General features: G+C 37.1%; 1 protein-coding gene across 6 annotated transcripts in view; it reads right to left on the bottom strand.

The window, feature by feature from the left end:
- Nucleotides 1-2,028: 2,028 nt before the first annotated feature.
- Tmem116 (transmembrane protein 116) overlaps nucleotides 2,029-19,047 on the bottom strand; it is a 41,344-nt gene continuing 24,325 nt past the window's right edge. For 4 of the 6 annotated variants that reach the window (XM_071616945.1, XM_027949208.2, XM_071616933.1 and 1 more), the window contains exons 6-12: nucleotides 13,672-13,776; nucleotides 8,504-8,553; nucleotides 7,524-7,607; nucleotides 6,885-7,023; nucleotides 5,132-5,276; nucleotides 4,090-4,163; nucleotides 2,029-3,363 (exon numbers count right to left, since the gene is read on the bottom strand). In XM_071616945.1, coding sequence (XP_071473046.1) covers nucleotides 3,157-3,363; nucleotides 4,090-4,163; nucleotides 5,132-5,276; nucleotides 6,885-7,023; nucleotides 7,524-7,607; nucleotides 8,504-8,553; nucleotides 13,672-13,776 — 804 coding nt within the window. In that variant the 3' untranslated portion in view covers nucleotides 2,029-3,156. The remainder of the gene's footprint in view (nucleotides 3,364-4,089; nucleotides 4,164-5,131; nucleotides 5,277-6,884; nucleotides 7,024-7,523; nucleotides 7,608-8,503; nucleotides 8,554-13,671; nucleotides 13,777-19,047) is intronic. The other 2 variants (XM_071616938.1, XM_071616942.1) reach the window with 2 other exon arrangements.

Here is a 19,047-nt window from a genome sequence, read left to right on the forward strand (position 1 = left end):
TAACACTCACGGGTGGGGAACAGCTATCCTAGCTGGCAGCAAGCTGGGAGCTTTGACCAAATAACTGTGTTACTGACAAAGATTGAGCCCAGGAAAGGAAAAAGGTAGAGAGGTCCAGGATCATTGGCTATTTCACTTGGGCCATGAAAATGACATTAACAGTAACTTTGCCTCCCTCCTGACACATTCTATGAAATCACAGGTAGGGTTTGGAATGATTTCTTTTATCTAGGAATTCTTCTATGGGATATTTGAGAATGGGCCCTCCCTAGGTTAAGTTGCAGCATGTTATCTTTCTGTTAATAGTGATTCTTTTTCAAGGGACATAAGTGGAATCTCTTTATTATCAAATACCTATCCCCAGGAATCAGAAGATGTCACAAGACTAGAAGAAAAAGTAGAAAACGTGGCCTAGGCCCTGTTGAGATGAGAAAAATGGAAGATCATTAACTTTAAGCAAAAGAAAAAACTGTCAATAACTTCCCTGTTATACATTCACATCAAAGTGGGAACCTGAGCTTGGAAATGCCTTTTATACAAAATGACTGCAACTATGATGGGTATTTAGAGTTACAGAGATTTTCTTCTAATTAACAGCACTTTCTCATGGATAAAGGGTAGATAGATAAAAAAAATTTGAGGTATGTGGTTTACATATGATTTATGGCCTACCTATAAAATAGGGTGAATCCTATGCAGTCAGTGGAGATGAATAAGAGGGGCTTCTAACCACTTCACAATTTCAGAGCAGAATAGAATCCAGTCCCCATGTCATCTATGTATGCTCACTTCTCAAATATACAGAACTGTATACCGTGATTGACAATAAGAAGTTCTTAATATGAAATAATGTGAATAAGCAATATTTGGCAATAGATGTATACACCTTGGTCAAGTTTTAGATGAAGGAGCCAAGTGTACAAAATGCATTTCTGTGTTAAAGATATGGACAGAGAGAAACCTAGTGCCAAATGTGCCTGAAAATGCCAAAAACATTTCAATATATCTTTTGGGAAATGTAAAACATGTTGTTGTTCATATGACTATTGACCAAAAGCTTAGAAGTAGCTGGGCCATGCATTTCTCAATGGTATCTATACTGCTAAGAATGCAACAAGCATTGAACCTTCCTCTCATGAAGAAATAATCCATTTTTCAGCTCTCCTGGTCATGAGCTTAGCCATAGCTTGGAAATAAAGCATAATGGTGTGGCTTACAAGTTCCAGGACCAGAACCTCTGTACTAAACAATGAATTTATTACTGTAAATATAGATTTTGATCAGATGTTGTATGAGCACAATGATGACTGCTTATTTAATAAACCTGACCTCCAAAGCTCCTTTGGAAAGCTATATTGTGAGAAAAGGACTTCCCTGTGGATGAGTGACCTCCCAGAATACTATAATGGCACCTCCATGTGATGCCAGACAGACACTCACAAGCAGGACAGTACCCATTGCAAAAAATAAGGTTATTGTTAGCAGGGCCAGTGCAGAAACCTGGAGAATCAGTGATATAAAATCTTTAGAAAGAGTATAAGAGTTGCCTGGAAAAGTAATCATTACCTAGGGAATATGTTTAGAAACCATGGCAGTGACTCCAAAATAATGGTTAAGGTCTGTGCAAAAGGATCTAAGGCTCTGCACATTGAAAAACATCAAGCACGCATGTAGCCCATGCAAGAAATGAAGTGTTGGCGTATAGATGTTTTTGAAGCCACAGAAAGGGCTGACGAGAGGGAAAGTGAAGGGTAGCATTCTATGAGAGCCACAGAAGATTTGTATAATCAAACCTATTTAGACACCACTCTATTCCACTATGACCACAAACTGAACAAGTGTCATAGGAGGGATGTTCATGATAATTTTAAGAACTGCCTCTATGTATGGCTATTGTCCCTTGTAGGGTTAGTGGGACAGTTTGAACAGTGGCTCAGCTGCACATGTCCCCTCTGAATTTCAGTATGACCAAAAAAAAAAAAAAACCTGTTAATTCTTTTATAATTGATTTATTTTTAATTGGTGCATTACAGTTATGCATAAAAATGGAATTCGTTATTATATGTTCATACATACATGATACATGGCAGTTTGGTTAATTTCATTCTGCTGTTCTTCCCCTTTCCCATTCCTCCTTCCCCTCATAGCCCTTCCTCTACTGTACTGTTCTCCCTTCTATTTTTATGAGACTGTTTCCCAACACCCCTACCAATTTTTAATACCTTATTTTTCTCTAACTTCCATATATAAGAGAAACACTCAACCCTTGACTTTCGGAAACTGGCTTGTTTCACTCAGCATGATGTTCTTCAATTCTACCCGTTTGCCAGCAAATGACATAATTTCATTCTTCTTTATGGCTAAATAAAACTCCATTGTGTATATATATCACATTTTCATTATCCAATCATCTATTAAGGGACACCTGAGCTGGTTCCATAAATTGGCTATTATGAACTGTGCTGCTATAAATATTCATATGCATGTATCGCTATAGTATGCTACTTTTAGGTCTTTTGGATAAATACCAAGGAGTGGGATAGCTGGGTTATCTTATGGGTCCTTTCCTAGTATTTTCAGGAATCTCCATATTGCTTTCCAAAATGGTTGTACTAATTTTCAGTCCCATCAACAATGCATAAGTATACCTTTTCCTTCACATCCTCACCAGCATTTATTATTCTTTGTATTTTTGATGACTGCTATTCTAATTGGAATGAGATAAAATCTCAGGGTAGTTTTGATTTGTATTTCCCAGATTGCTAAGGATGTTGAACATTTTTACATGTATTTTGTTGGCCATTTGCCAAAAAATTTGAGAAATGTCTGTTTAGCTCATTTGCCCATTAATTGATTGGGTCATTTGTTTTTTTGGTATTAAGTTTCTTGAGTACTATATATATTCTGGATATTAATCTCCAGTCAGAAGAGTAGCTAGCAAAGATTCTCCTATTTAGTAGGCTCTCTCTTCATGCTCCTATTTCCTTTGCTGTGCAGAAGCTTTATTTGAAGCCATCCCACTTATTTTTGATTTTATTTCTTTAGTTTTAGGGGGTCTTGTTAAGGAAGCTGGTGTAGGATATGGTTACCTGACATTCTTCACAATCCATTAATGTAAAATAATTCCAGTTCCTGAGTATCCTAGTAATTGTAATTTCAAAGAATGGTGGAGGAGCTAGTAGCAAAAGTAACAGTAGACCCTAATGGATCCTGGCCCCTGTTATAGACTCTCTTCTGTGAGCATAATAATGGCGTCTGGGTATCCACATCACATTGAGCCTCTTGCTTTAGTTGGTGGAACTTGTGCTGTGTCCATCCATATACTCCAAAGTAGAGCAGACCCTGGGATGCTGCTGTTAGAGCCTAAAGGAGAGACAGGGGTGATGGAATCTGCTCTTCAGGTTTGTAGAGATCCAGGAAAAAGCCCACAACCCTTGTTTACAAAGCATGGTTACATTTCCTCTATCTCAAACATCAAGATCTGGTATCTATTTTTTCTATTTTTCTAGCTCTTTCTGAACTGATTCTTTACATCTTAACATAATTGACTAAAAGTTGGTCATATTTCTTAGTATATACATAAGGACAATGAAGTGGCTTCAATGCCCCTCCTTACTGATCCATTTTTTGGAGAAAACTGCCTTATCAGTATAATTAGATAGTTCAAAAAAAGTCTTTCTTCAATCTGATAAATGAGGAGAACCATTCTATTACCTCCCTACCCACCACATTCACTAAGAAAGGTTAATTAATCTCATTCAATTCAATTTGGATTAGAGAGAATCATGACTATCAGCGTTAAGAATGTGCCCTAGTAGACCACTATTTTTTTTGTCTACTCACTTCTTAAAAACACATCAATAAAATGAAATTGACCAGAGATACATATGCTGTGGAGTGCATACCAGCACTTTTACCAAAGCATCTACCCTCCTCTGTGGAAATTTTCACATTCTTCATAAATGAGTATAAATAATACATGTTCTCTTTTCCTTCACAGAGGGAAATTGTGCTTACTGAGTAATGTCAGTGTAAGAGAGTAGAATAAGAGGGTGTAGGAATAGAAATTCTGGATTTTGAAGGTGTTACCTGGAGAACATACAGGGCCATGTGTAGCTCGGTGTCCTGGGGCTTAGTCAGCTTTGTGATTATCAGCACGACAGCTATGAATACAGAACACATAAATTCTGTCATTAGACCTCACTGCCTGAAGCACAGAGTTCCTCAGTATACATGTCTGAGCATTATTAGAATGGAAGATATGGGCTTATTGAAGATCAATACTTTTAACCAGTTATGCAAACCAAAGGCCTCTGACTTCTAGTCTTTATTAATTAAACTTTGCAGATGATTTGTGTGACAATAGTGGAGAGGTACTACAGGAAGAAAATAATTTTTTTCTGTACTGGAGATTGAATTCAGGAGCATTTTACCACTGAGCTATGCCCTAGCCATTATTTCATTTCATTTCATTTCACTAGTACCAGAGGTACCCAGTCCTTTTTTATTATTTGTTTTGAGACAGGATTTCACTACTGAGGGTCTTGCTAAGTTATTGAGGCTGGCCTGGAACTCATGATCCTCCTGCCTCATTCTCCCAAACCCCTGGGATTAGAGGTATATGCCACCATGCCCAGTCTTTTATTTTGAGACAGGGTCTTGCCTAATTGCCAAAATGACCTTGAACTTGGATCCTCCTGCCTCAGCCTCTCAAAGAGCTGGAATTACAAGTGTCTGCCATCGTGCCCAGAAAAAGATAATAAATTATACTACTTAGAGTATCAGAATTTACCAAGGCCTTTCATAAACATTATCCAATGTGATCCTCACTATCAACTTAAAGCAAATGTTAATAGATGAATCCTGTCATATCAGGTAATTTGCCCTCTCACATCGGCTTGCACCTCATGCCTAATTACCTTAATTTTTAATATATAAAAAGGAAAAAAGTTGGGGGGGGGTCAGGGAAAACTGGAAATATGGGTAAAGCCAACATAAATCTTATAAGCTGGACAGGAATCTACAGTCAGTCATCTGCCTTGGTGAGATCACTCTGCTTGATCCCAATATATTGTTGAATCCAATATTGTTACCCTCTTCACTCTCCATCTCTTCCTGTTAAGATACCCACCTGGGCCCCAGCAGCATAAGAAGGCCGCTGGGTAGAAGCGCACTCGCTGTTCCACAATGTGAATCACTATTCGCTGTTTGTTCCCCAGAAAGCCAGGTGATTTCACAAACTTCTTACACAAGTTTTGGGCTTGGATGAATAAGACCTAAACATGAGTGTAGCAGTGAGCAGTTTACCCTAAAGCTTAGTAAAAGTTCCTATCATTTTAGAAGGATCCTTTCTCTAAGTATCTTGCAACAGGTTTTACCTGCTGAGACCAGGCTTTTTCTGAGAGAAAATTACCTGGAAAATTATTCAGTCTTCCCACCAAGATAAATCATAATATACTCAAGAAGTTTAAAGCAAGCCCTAAGCCAGATGCTGTGGCAAATGTCTATAATCTCAGTAGCTTGGGAGGCTGAGACAGGAGGACCACAAGTTTAAAGCCAGAAAAGTGAGGTGCTAGGCAACTCAGTGAGACTGTCTCTAAATAAAATACAAAATAGGGCTGGGGTTGTGGCTCAGTGGTTGAATGCCCCTGAGTTCAATTCTAGTACCAAAAACGAGAATAAACAAACAAAAAACCTTCCCAAACTTGAATCTTTGCCTTAACAACCCAAATCAATTCTCTAATAACTCAATTTCTTAATCAAATGCAACCAGAGTCTTCTTTCCCTACAAACAGAAGAATCAAAAGGAGGCCTGAACTTAAATGAGAATATTTATGTCTAATTATCTGTTCATTTAAAAATAATCTAGAATGCTAATTCTGAATGTCCACTGAAGCCTGAGCTACTCTAACCAGCAAAAAAGAATTTTCAGAATTCCAAGCCTTTGGGGCGGGGAACCCATCTTTATTGTCAATCCATTCCAAATGTAAGCCATCTAATCCATTTTAATATAAACTAATTGACCTTTACAAATTTACTGATCTGGGCTGAGCTATCTCCATAACTAATTTTTAAAGGTCAAAGGAAATTCCCCATAATTATATCTGCCTCACAGGTGACAGTAAAACAAAACACTGTAGGAAAACTTGGTTTGTAGGTAGATAGTTTGTAATTCCTCAACTAGAATATGAGGAGAAAATGATACTGAAAACTATGCAGATTTGACAAGTAAAAAGGCACATTACCTTACTGCTTCTGTACTAAGCAGTTACGCATACATAACTTACTATCACTTGGCTGATCATTTTAATTCTACATCATTCTGGTGATATCAAATAAGTACATGATAACTGCATAAACCACTTAGCATTTAAACCCCAGTTAGACATATAAGTGTGAACTTATGGTGGCTAAAAAAAAAATAAGAACACTCTTTCATTATTTGGAAAATTATATCAAAGCAATGTTCTATGTCCTAGAATGTCATTCTGGTATAAAGGATACACTTGAATCATGAGTTTTCTGGTCGTTCCTCCATGGGGATCAACAAAACATATATTAATTCTAGAGTAAACATAATTTTCATGAAGTAAATTCTTTTACTTTTTGTTTTGAGACTGGGTCTCACTAAATTGTTGAGGCTGGCCTAGAACTCATAATCCTCTTGCCTCTGCTCCCAAACAAGCTCTTTTTCCACACTCATCATCTGATTTTAGGACACCCAAAAAACTGAGGTGGTGTAATTACATTGTTAAGATCTCTTGAACATTTTGTTGGTACTAGGACCATAGGAAGTAACTCTCTGGCCTATCTTCCCCAGGCCCTAGGAATACTGGCCTGTCCCCTCTAGTCCCCCCTTTTCACAAGGGAGAGTAGTACCATACCATAATAGTTAGGAAGCTGAGCAAAAAGCTAGCCAAGAAAATGGTGATACTATAAAAATAAAGTATGTTACAGACAGATGTATTGGCAGAAGGCAGGAGTTCAGCCATGACTGATGGTGGTGGGAACATCAGGATACACCTAGGGAATAAAAATCAATGGACAGGAGTACTACTATAGATGTCAGACATGAGATATTCACTCAGTGCAACAAAAGTTAATGAATATGTAACTGCACTTATCATTGTGCTCTTTTTAAAAAAATATTTATTTTTCAATTGTAGTTGGACACATACTTTATTTATTTATTTATTTTTTATGTGGTGCTGAGGATTAAACCCAGGGCCTCCCAAGTGCTAGGTGAGTGCTCTACTGTTGAGCCACAACCTCAGCTCCCTTATCATTGTGCTCTTATCCATAAGATTTTATTCCTTCCCACAGACACATTATCTTGTATTCACTTTGGGTTATACTTTTACTTGTGTATTTTTAGTCTTGACTATACCTTGTTTCACAGTCCTTTTCCAATAGCCCTTTTCCACATTGGACAGAAGGTATGTAAAAAGTCTTTTCTCTAGGTTTATTATAAAAAAGAACAGATGTAATCCACAATGAAAATGATAGATTTGGTCACTTCTTACCTGTTGTTCTGACTGAAGTTGTGGAAACATTCACTGGCATTGCCCAGACAGAACACAGGTGTCATCAATAGTAGAGGTATCAGGCTGGGAGGAAAAAAGTTATCATCCCAATATCCAGCAGTTTCATGTCTTTCCTCTTTTTGAGAATATCCTCCCACCCCCAACTGTATCACCCCACTGATATCCACAAATATATACACACTTAATTTTTCAAGAAAATACCTTGAATACCTTAAGTATCCTTACTTTTCAGTTCCTGGGAAAGTACACCAGGAAAAGGATTTCATACTTAGGTTAATGAACCCTAACAGAGTATCCAGAGAATCTCTGGTATTATATGGTCAGATAAAATTCTAAGTGGGTCAAAAATGAAAGGAAAATCTACCAAGGAGCTTTGTGTGCAGCCTGTTTCACTTTTCATGGTGGCCAGGAATAACTTCATTCTCATTAGCCCCTTCCTGAGTGCTTTCCCAAAGTATACCATTAAATAGGCAGCTATTTATCCAGCCAAATATAGCAGACTCCCTGTAAGAGATAAAGATTTAGGAGCAAATGTTACAAAGGCTAAAATCAACTCTGATGTGACTGCCACTTTAGGTGAGATCCAGACCCTTTCTGGACTTTATAATTCTAGTAGTCTCACCCAATGTTTTTAAAGTGGATAAGATCTTGAAGACCTTCTTAAACAACTTATAAGAAAAGGAATGTGGAGATCCAAAACTCAAAGAAATTTGTACAAGATCACATTGAATTGATGGTAGAACTGGGGCTAAAACCCAACTCTGTAATAGAAAACTGATTTTCCAGTCTATGTGGGAAAACAGAACCAATGATCACATATTTATTGCTTCCTACTCAGTAAGAGTCTGTGATGACTTAGGAGTGACAATGGAAAAACAGGACACCAACTATTTCTTCGTACTTGGGCACTTGAATAATGAGAATACATTCCTTAATAAGAGGGAAAGAAAAAATCTTACCTTGAAAAAATGAAGGTGATTTGACCAACTCGGCAAGTAGAATCTGTCACCTGTGAAAAGAACACATGTAAAATTGTCTTATGACATTGCAAATCACATTACAATAAATACCAGATCATCATATACCACTCAATAGAATAAAAAGGATTCTAAGAGCCAATTTACTCTGTCAAGCAACATTTGCTATAGAATTCATGAAACAGATAATTCCTTAGCATTGTAAATGATAGAATTTCATCTGTATTATTATATTTAAAAAAATATAACAACAAGCTGGGCACAGTGGTGCACACCTATAGTCCCAGTGCCTTGGAAGGCTGAGGCAGGAGGATCACAAGTTCAAAGCGGCTTTAGCAACTTAGCGAGACCCTGTCTCAAAATAAACAATGGGCTGTGGATGTGGCTCAGTGGTTGAAAGCCCGTGGGTTCAATCCCTAGTACCAAAAAAAAAAAAAAAAAAAAGTCAAAAGAAAGGCTGCAGGAAGTAGCTTACGATTTGAGTACTCAGACAAATTTTCTTAGGAAGACAAATATGAGATCACACAGTAACCCTCCATCATTTAATAATAGTTCCATCTTTTTCTATTTTAGACTCAGAAATGTGTGGGTGTTTTCAGAGCATTATGGGGTCAATGAAGCTCTATGTATAAGATGACCAGCAGCAAGTGTTAATATAATAGTGCAGAATCGTTAAGCTCTTTGGATATGAGACTTAGATTCTAAAAGACAGAACACTTAAAAACTCTACTTGTGCTGTGCATGTAACACAGTGGTAGTGTCTATGCTTAGCATACACAAGGCCAGCATTACAAAACAAACAAAAACTCAGATACTGTAAAACATCTAAAAGATGAATCCATCTAAAAGAAGAATCATTTCTACCTAATAGGACTTTAGGATGAAAGATTTTGAACACAACACCTTAAATAGGTAACAAAATAGAAAGCCTTTTTCTTTCTATTTTAAAGTATAAACATATCCTATTGTGGAATAGTCATTAACAATAAATAAGCATTAAGTGAGCAATTAATCATAATTAGAGAATGGTCACTGATCGTCCTTGAGAAGTTTGGATCAGGAATAGCAACGATTTTAAGTAGGACAGTTATTGTTGACTTGAGGGAAATATGTAAAATTAGTTTGTAGTGACTTCTACCAGCTTCCCTTCTCCTCTTTTTACTTTGTCAGGTGTTGAGAGCCACAGTGGAAGGGGTCCCAGCAAACTTCCAGCTGCCAGCTGATGATTGGCTCACAGAGGCCCAGCAAACTTCTAGCTGCCAACTGATTGGCTCCTCTGCGGTGATGCTCATTGGGCTGTTTCCCCGCCCTTTCAGACTGCTGAGCTGCTCACTGGGGGACTTTTTTTGGCTCTGCCCACGTGACCCACCCAATCAGCCTCAAGAGCAGGAGGAGTGGGGGAGGTTGAGAGGCTTGTGGGAAGCCAGTGGTGGCAGTTGGGCTCTGAAGGCTTTTCCTGAGGAGCTTTGTGGTTTGGTGTGTGTGTTCTAAAAGTAAAGTTCATTTCTTTTGACAAGTGGCTCCTGAATTGTGCCCAGCCACACTGTGGCAGTCAGGTGGCTACATGCTCTTTAATTATTACTCTTACCTGGTAATGAATATCTGATAAAAAGCTTACTGCTAGTAGTTTATGGCAGAAATCTTGCTAGGGTATTTTAAAAAAAGAATTAAAAGGTTAAAAAAAAGATCTTGGCAGTTCTTAGTATACAGCTATAATGGCAGAATAATAAGCACTGGGGTTAGTACTTTAGAGTTTGACTCCTTGAAACTAATGACATTGCTTGGGTTATAAAGAGTTGTATGTGCCTCTGTGTGCATAGAAAGCAGAACATCCTATATGAGAGCTAATCTTACATCTCTCCAATTTTTCCTTCAAAAATTAATTTCTTCCTCTCAGAAACATTCCCCCATGTTGTCTCCATCCTTGGCTTCTGGTCTCAGAGCATCTTCTTCAGGAAATTACTTTGTGGCTAAATAACTGCTCACAAATTCCAATCAGTCCCTTGGCTTTTGAGTGAATTAGTAAATTAATGAATGAAAATAAAAATGTAAAATATTAATCCTGTAAGGCTGTTGAACTTTGTATGCATTCACCTACCTAAAGAGAAGAAAATGAATTGTTTCTTTGTAGTATCTTTTAGTTCTAGAATTCTAGAATTATGCAGACAGATATGTAAAAGGATAAATAGCCATGGGTCCTTATTAACTTGTAAGGAGCAAGGAAACCATATAAATTGAAGATACAGAAGAGTAATTATAAGTGTTGAATGTCCAGAGGTAAACATAAGAAAAAGGTCCCAGAATATTGTCCTGGGCTGAATAGCAGCAACTAGATGCATGTAGCTAGTTAAAATAAAATGAAGATTATATAAAATTTAAAATCAGTTCCTCACTCTCACTAGTCACATTTCAAGTGCTCAGTGGCCACATACGGCTAGTAATGACTGAACTGGACAGTGTATAAAATATTTTGATTATTACAAAAAGTTTTATTGAATAGCTCTTTTATTTACTGTAGTATCTTGTTCAGGATGCTGTTTAAGGGACCTCTTTATGTTAATTTTTCAATGATTTCCTTGTATCCTTTCGCTTTATAGCAACAAGAATGGAGAGAGGGGGAATGAGGGAGGAAGAAAGAGAGGAAGAGAGGGAGGGGTTTTAAAAACATTCTCTACCCTGTCCTTCTTCAACTGTGAGTATCTTGAACAAGGCTAGAAAAAAGAAAGATAAATATCTCTTCTTAAGAAGTGAATCAGCTCTCTTTCTGCTTCCAATTTGCCATGTCCTGAGTTGCTTCCCTCTGCCATGGCCTTCAGACATGATGTTCTACCTCACTTTGGGCCCCAGAGCTATGGAGTAGGAGGACCATGGACTGAATTGCTGAAACTGCTGTGGTCAAGAAAAATTGGAAAGTCACTGCTACAGGTTACCAGAACCTCACCTCACAAAAATGTTCCTGAGTGCTAGAACAGGTAATATCTTTCTCATGATGCAAAATAATTCTTTGGAAATTGAATTATTTATCTATTTGGAAAAAATGTAGTTAATAAAAAAAGAGTTTCTTCTTAAAAATAAATTTCTTGAAGTCAGATGAAGATTTCATAGAACCTTAGCACTGCTTCATTTTATGATGAAAAATTGAGGCTCAATAAAAGCAGATGATTAGCTTAAGGTCATATAGAAGGTAAGCGGCTAGAGCACGACCTAAAAGATAAATCTCCTAATTTACCTCAAATACCCTTTCCTAAGATTCTATATGCAAACAAATATGTATATGCATATATAGCCAGGGTTCTTTCCCATTTATTCTTTAAAAAAATATTTATTGAATTTCATCATGTACCTAACAGGATATCACTTTCATTTGTTCTAGAAGTGACTGTAGGCTCTGGGAAAAGATGTTAGAAGGCTTTCCAGATACTTTTACTCTATCGTGCTCTTTTTTTTAAAAAAAATTGTTTTTTAGTTGTTCATGGACCTTTATTTATTTTTATGTGGTGCTGACAATTGAACCCAATGCCTCACACATGCAAGGCAAGCACTCTACCACCCCAGCTTTCTATCATGTTCTTAATGAAAATTTCCCTTCAAAAAAAAAAAAGTAGCAGAACAAATACCACAGATATAAGATTAAAATATTTAATAAGATACATATAGTAAGATTAAAATACATAAGACTTTAAAAGAAATAAAAATTGAGCCACACGTAGTGACATATGTCTGTAATCGTATGGGCACAGGAAACTGAGACAGGAGGATCGCAAGTTCAAGGCCAGCCTCAGCAACTTGGCAGGGCCCTAAGCAACTTAGTGAGACACTATCTCAAAATAAAGAGGGACAGGGGTGCTGAGGATGGCTCAGTGGTAAATTGCCCCGGTTTAAATCCCTAGTAACCCTGCCCCCAAGAAGAAATGATAACATCATAAAAATGTCATCTGCAGGATCGCTTAGTGATACTGAAAGAATCAGAAATAAAAAACTCAATTTTTACTATACAAGGAAATATCATTAAGCAATAAAAAGGAATGAATTATTTATAAATGCACTATGTTAAGTGAAAGAAACCACAGAAACACAAGAGACCACATACGGTATTATTGAATTTATATGAAAGGTCCAGAAAAGGCAGGTCTAGAGAAACAGAAAGTAGATTAGTGATTATCTAGAGCAGAGAGTGACAAAGGGATTCATGGTTAAGGGCATGAAAGATTTAATTGGGATAAAGAAAATATTCTGAAATTGATTTAAAACATCACTTAATTGTATATTTAAAATCAATGAATTATGCGATATGTAAAATATGCACACACAGGAAGAGAATCCAGATGTACTGACTCAGCATTCTCTTCTCATCACTGTAATGCTGGAGAGTGCCCCAAACTCTGTGAATTAAAGAAGGAAAGACGACTGTTTTCTGGATTCATCTTGTGTTCGGACTACCACACATTTAATTTCTCAGCACTTCAACAAGTCAATATAATCACCCACACATACTGAAGAAATACACCACTGCAGAACACTTACCCTCTCTAATGCCTGTAATCCCAAATCTCATGTTAATAGACAGCACTTCCTTGACTCTTCTCCAGGACCTTTTTCCCCCCTTTTCTTAAGCAGTGCTGGGGGTAGAACCCAAGGCCTTTCATATTCTAGGCAAGAGCTCTACCACTGAGTTACACTCAGTCTTCCAAGACCATTTTCTTTACTCTGGTAACAATGATGGATGGCATGAAGACAAGGATTTCCCATACTTAATCAAACAAGGCAGGAAAGGCAGTACTGTAAATAACATTTCTCATAATAAAACTTTCTGTGTATATGTATAAGGAAATGGAGAAGTAATGTCAATAAAATGGACAATTGTGTGGAAACAAGTTTTACATTTATTAACCTCCATGAATTCAATTAGCTAGTGCTTAGTGTAATACTGTTTATCAGAGAAATGTGGGTTTATTTTAGCATAGTATTCTTTTTTTTTTTAATATTTATTTTTTTTTAGTTTTCGGCGGACACAACAGCTTTGTTTGTATGTGGTGCTGAGGATCGAACCCAGGCCGCACGCATGCCAGAAGAGCGCGCTACCACTTGAGCCACATCCCCAGCCCAGCATAGTATTCTTAAATATAAGCTCTGACTCTGAATAAACTTACCAGTGGAGATGTGTTCTGTCCACTCTGGTTGTGTCTCATCCTTAGTTCTGTGCACAAATACCAGATGTAATTGACAGTGTAGAGAAATGAGGAAATGTAGAGTATCTAGGTTAAAAATTAAAACAATCCATCATAACTGTCCCTCTCTTCCTTAAATTTATTTCATTCTTTTCCAATATGAGAATCCTACCTGCAGGCTTATTAGTAACATACCATCTAGTATCCATATCATGTAAATCAATCACATCCAGGAATTCTACCCAGGCCTACTTAAAACATGCCCAACTTCTTTATTTTATCCTTTTGATTGTTCAGAAGAACCATAGGATTATCTACCTCTCCTCATCTAACTGTTCCACTTTCCTTTTTTTTTTTTCAGTATTAAATACTGAAACTAGGGGCCTTATGCATGATAGGCAAACACTCTGCCAATGAGTCACATCCCCAGCCCTATTTTGTATTTTATTTAGAGACAGGGTCTCACTGAGTTGCGTAGCGCCTTGCCTTTGAACTCAGGATTCTCCTGTCTCAGCCTCCCAAGCTGCTGGGATTACAGGTGTGCACCACTGTGCCCATCTCTATTACATTTTTAATTGAAAAAGCAATAAGGATTTCCATTTTTAATAGTTGTAGCTATAAAAGTCCATTTTTCATTACTATAACAACATTTCTAAGGTGGGCTATTTTTGAAGAAAAGAGATTTATTCTGGCTCATAGTTCTGGAGGAAAAGGGTCTAGGGATCACATTTGGTGATGATCCTCATGGTGGCAGAATTCTGGGATGGCTTAGAGCAACATAGCAAGAGATAGGGAACACACATGTCTGCATCTGCGTCACTCTTCCTTTATTTATAAAGCCAATCCATTTCTTAAAGGCCTCATCTCTAAATATCATACTCAAAGCCATGTGCAGTGATACATGTTTGTAATCCCAGAAACATGGGAAGCTGAGGCAAGAGGATTCCAAGTTCAATTGCTTAGTAAAGATCTAAGCAATTCAGCAAGACCCTGTCTCAAAATAAAAAAGGAAAGGATTGGGGATGTGGCTCAGTAGTTACTAGCCCATGGGTCCAATCCCCAGTACCCCTCGTACCCTAAAAAAACCAGAGTATGCTTCTATCCTCTTACTATCTAGACAATATTTTCACTACATTGTGAAGTACTAAAGCCACTGAACTGCTCATTTTAAAATGGTTAATTTTATGTTGTGTGAATTAAAACTAAAAACAATAATTTTTCAAATTTTATGTATCAAAGAATATTATCAAGAAAGTGAAAAGATCCTACTGCATGGGAGAAAGTACAATTTAAAAATCTTATATCTTGATAACAGTCTAGTATTCAGAATATATTTAAAAATATCATAAAACTCAACAACAAAAAAACCCAATTAAAAAATGGATCAACAACCCACAATAAAAAATTAAAAATAAAAAAATAAATAAAAAATGGATCAAGAACTTGAATAAACTTACAGTCAAACAAGGTATTCAAATGGCCAACAAACACAGGGAAAGATGTTCAACACTCCTAATCATTAGGAAATACAAATCAAATTGAATAATAAACAAACAAATAAATAAATAGTGCTAGAGATATAAAGTGTCCCTGGATTCAATCCTCCATACCAAAAACAAACAAACAAAAAGGAAATGAAATAAACATACACACAAGGAGATACAATGAGCACTGGAGAGGATGTGGAGAAGGAGGGATCTTAGTACATTGCTGGTGGGAATGTAAAATATTAGCTGAACTGCTGTTGGTCCTTCCTCAAATAGCTTAACATAGAATCACCATATGATCCAGTCATTCCATTTTGAAATGATGGAAAGGAACTGAAAAAAAAAGTTGGGCATAGTGGCACATGCCAGTAATCCCAGTAACTCAGGAGGATGAGACAGGAAGATCACAAATTTGAGGTCAGCCTCAGCAACATAGTAAAGCCCTAGTAACTTAGCAAGATTCGCTCTCAAAAATAAAAAGGGCTAGAGATATAGCTCAGTGGTAAAGCACCCCTGGATTAAATACCCAGTGCCAAAAATAAGATTTTTTTGGGGAAAACAAACAGGTATACATATATATATGTTCATAGCAGCAATGTGCACAATGACAAAAAGGTAGAAACAGATTAAATATCAATCAATGGATGGATCGGATGAATAAGTAAATAAACTGGTATACATATATGATGGAAATGTACATGTTAAAATGAAGAAAAACTTTTAAAGCATTATACTAAGTCAAAGAATCCAGACACAAAAAGTCATGCCTATTCCAAGTCAATATTATTCCACTTATATATTAAATTTTCAGAAGAGGTAAATCCATAGGGACAAAAGGCAAATTTATAGTTGCCAGGGTTGGGGGGAGATGGGAGTAAGGAGCAACTGCAAATTGATAAGTCAGTCAGAGTCTCTCTCTCTGAGTCAGTCAGTGTGTCTGTGTCTGTCCCTCTCTGTCTCTCTCTCTCTACTAGGAATTGTACCTAGGGGCACTTTACCACTTAGCTACATCCTTAACCTTTATAAATTTTTATTCTGAAACAGGGTGTCAATAAATTGTCCAGGCTGGCCTTGAATTTACAATCTTCTTGACTTAGTCTTCTGAGTAGTTGGGATTATAGGTGCATACTACCAAGCCTTGCAGTATTTCCTTTCTGAATGATGAAATTGTTTTAGAATTAGACAGAAGTGGTAACTGCACAACAATTTAAGGGGGAGACCAATATTAACAGCACCCAATGCAAACAATATACACCTTTAAACCAAATAGATCCTATTAAGGTGTAATAAACAGAAATTATGTGTTCTGTTATTGTCTACAATATAAACAGTAAGTTTGCTAAAGGGTTTACCATTTCTAATGATGGACAACAAAGGAAGAAGTAGTGTAAGATGCGATGTTTATGAGGGAAAAGGAGAGTAGAGATAAAAATTTATACTAAGAGCAAAGGAGGAATTAATAGAGGTTGGCTATTAGTATGAAAGAAGTGAGAAACAGAATCCAGGGAGACAGGTAAGAGAAAAATATATAGAGATTTTTTTAAAAAGTAAAAATATATATAAAAGAAAGTCTTGGTGGAAAATTGAAGGATAGTTTCCATTGGCTTTCGAAAATTTTCTCAGCTTCCCTTCTCTGCCAATAGGTGGGGTTGTCTGAAGTTTGATGGTAGCTCCTGTCAAGTGGGTGCCCTTCAACAGATGAATGGATAAAGAAAATGTGGTACATATACACATGGAAAATTACTCAGCCTTAAAGAAAAATGAGCCAGGGATGGTGGCGCATACCTGTAATCCCAGTGGTTTGGGAGGCTGAGGCAGTATGATTATGAGTTCAAAGCCAGCCTCAGCAACTTAGTGAGGCCCTAAGCAACTCAGTGAGATCCTATCTTAAATAAAATACAAAATAGGGCTGGGGATGTGGTTCAGTGGTTGAATGAAATTATGGCATTTGCAGGTGAATGGACAGAACCAGGGAACATCATGCTAAGTGAAATACGCCAATCCCCCCAAAACCAAAGGCCAAATGTTTTCTCTGATCCATAGTGTGTGTGTGTGGTAGGGGGAGTAGGAAAGAATGAAGGAACTTTGGATTGTGCAGAGGGAATGAGGGGAGGAGTGAGGCTATGGGGATGGGAAGGACAGTAGAATGAGACAGAAAAAACAAATTAGTTTATGAGGATAATTTCAGTTTAATTCTCCAGTATGAACATATAAATATGAACAGAGATACATAAAATATAGATATTATATACTGTAAAACAAATAATATGCAATGCATCTAGAATTATATTTAACCTAAAATATATGCCATGTTAATATCTTGACCTCTTCCCAACTGTATTCAATATTTTAAAAAATGTCTGTTTTAAATGAAACATTTTAGAGCATAGTCTCATGTATATAACAGCATGTGTTAGATGTAAACGTAACATATTCTATCTGTATGTTAATGTAATTTAAAATTATATGTAAACATAAATTTAAAATTTTAAAAATTTTTAATTTTTTAAAAATAAGAAAAATTTGGGCTGGGGATGTGGCTCAAGCGGTAGCGCACTCGCCTGGCATGTGTGCGGCCCGGGTTCGATCCTCAGTACCACATACCAACAAAGATGTTGTGTCCGCCGAAAACAAAAAAATAAAATAATAAAAAGTTCAAAAAAGAAAAATTTAACTTACATAACTACACCTCGGTCTTTAATAGTCCAGATTGAAAACCACAATGGGAACCTCATAAATCCAATAAAAACAATGAGTTTGATGTCTATTATCACAATGTTACCCTAACATGGGAAGAGGTTAAGGTTCTCAATGACACAAAATTGTATACTAATGAAACTTTCTCACTCCTATTAACAGCTCAGCCACTAATAAAAAATTCATAGGTATAGAACAACATACTGATTTCTTTCTCAATATTACCAATACAAACCATACCTCCAGAGGTTCCTGAAAACAATCTTATCCAACGCAGGTTTAGAAACATACTTTGCCAAAATATATGACACTAGCCAAAAGTTACAGTCTCTTCTGTGTATAGATGAATACTTCTCAGGCATGAGACCCCAGGACAAACAAAATAGCTCCTGGCATCCAGCTATAGACCCTGGGGACCTATGTATATAAACTGTATACATCAAGGCTTGGATTCAAGGACCCACAACTGTAGTACATCTTAGAGGAATAAGATTTAGCTTTTCATGTGGTGACCAGGTATACTCTGGCCACAAGGTAATTATGAGGTAATGATGCTATTGTGGCTGCCCTCCCAGATATCCTCTATTATAATATCTCTCAAATGGCTACCTCAGGAACAATCCCTAACCTGAGATCCTTCCTACAATCATCCCTCACTAGACAAACAGAACAACAAACTAAAAAAAAATCTTATCAATATCTGATCTTAGCAAAATGGACTGGGGAGGACACAGCCATGACAATCCTATTTTTAAAAATGGGCTGGGGTTGTGGCTCAGTGGTAGAATGGTCACCTAGCATATGTGAGGCCCTGGGTTCGATCCTCAGAACCACGTACAAATAAATAAAATAAAGGTATTGTGTCCACCTACAACTGAAATACACACACACACACACACACACACACACACACACACACACATATATATATTTAATTCTAATAAGAGAGAATCACAGCCTCTGGGACAGAAGTCCCCTGTGTTTCTCCTTGGCTAGCAAAGCAAAAACTTCATTTTTCCCTTTTTCTCAAAACTGTGTCCTCATCATTGGTTGGCACTGAGGACAAGGACTGAGTTTTCAGTAACAAACTGGCACCGCAGAATGGGATCTGAGAACAGTCCCTACTCCAGCTTTCTTGGTCAGACCTGGTTCTCCAAGCAATCCCACTTCCAAG

This window comes from Marmota flaviventris, chromosome 1 (assembly GCF_047511675.1).
Source record: "Marmota flaviventris isolate mMarFla1 chromosome 1, mMarFla1.hap1, whole genome shotgun sequence".
In the NCBI taxonomy this organism is placed as follows: domain Eukaryota; kingdom Metazoa; phylum Chordata; class Mammalia; order Rodentia; family Sciuridae; genus Marmota; species Marmota flaviventris.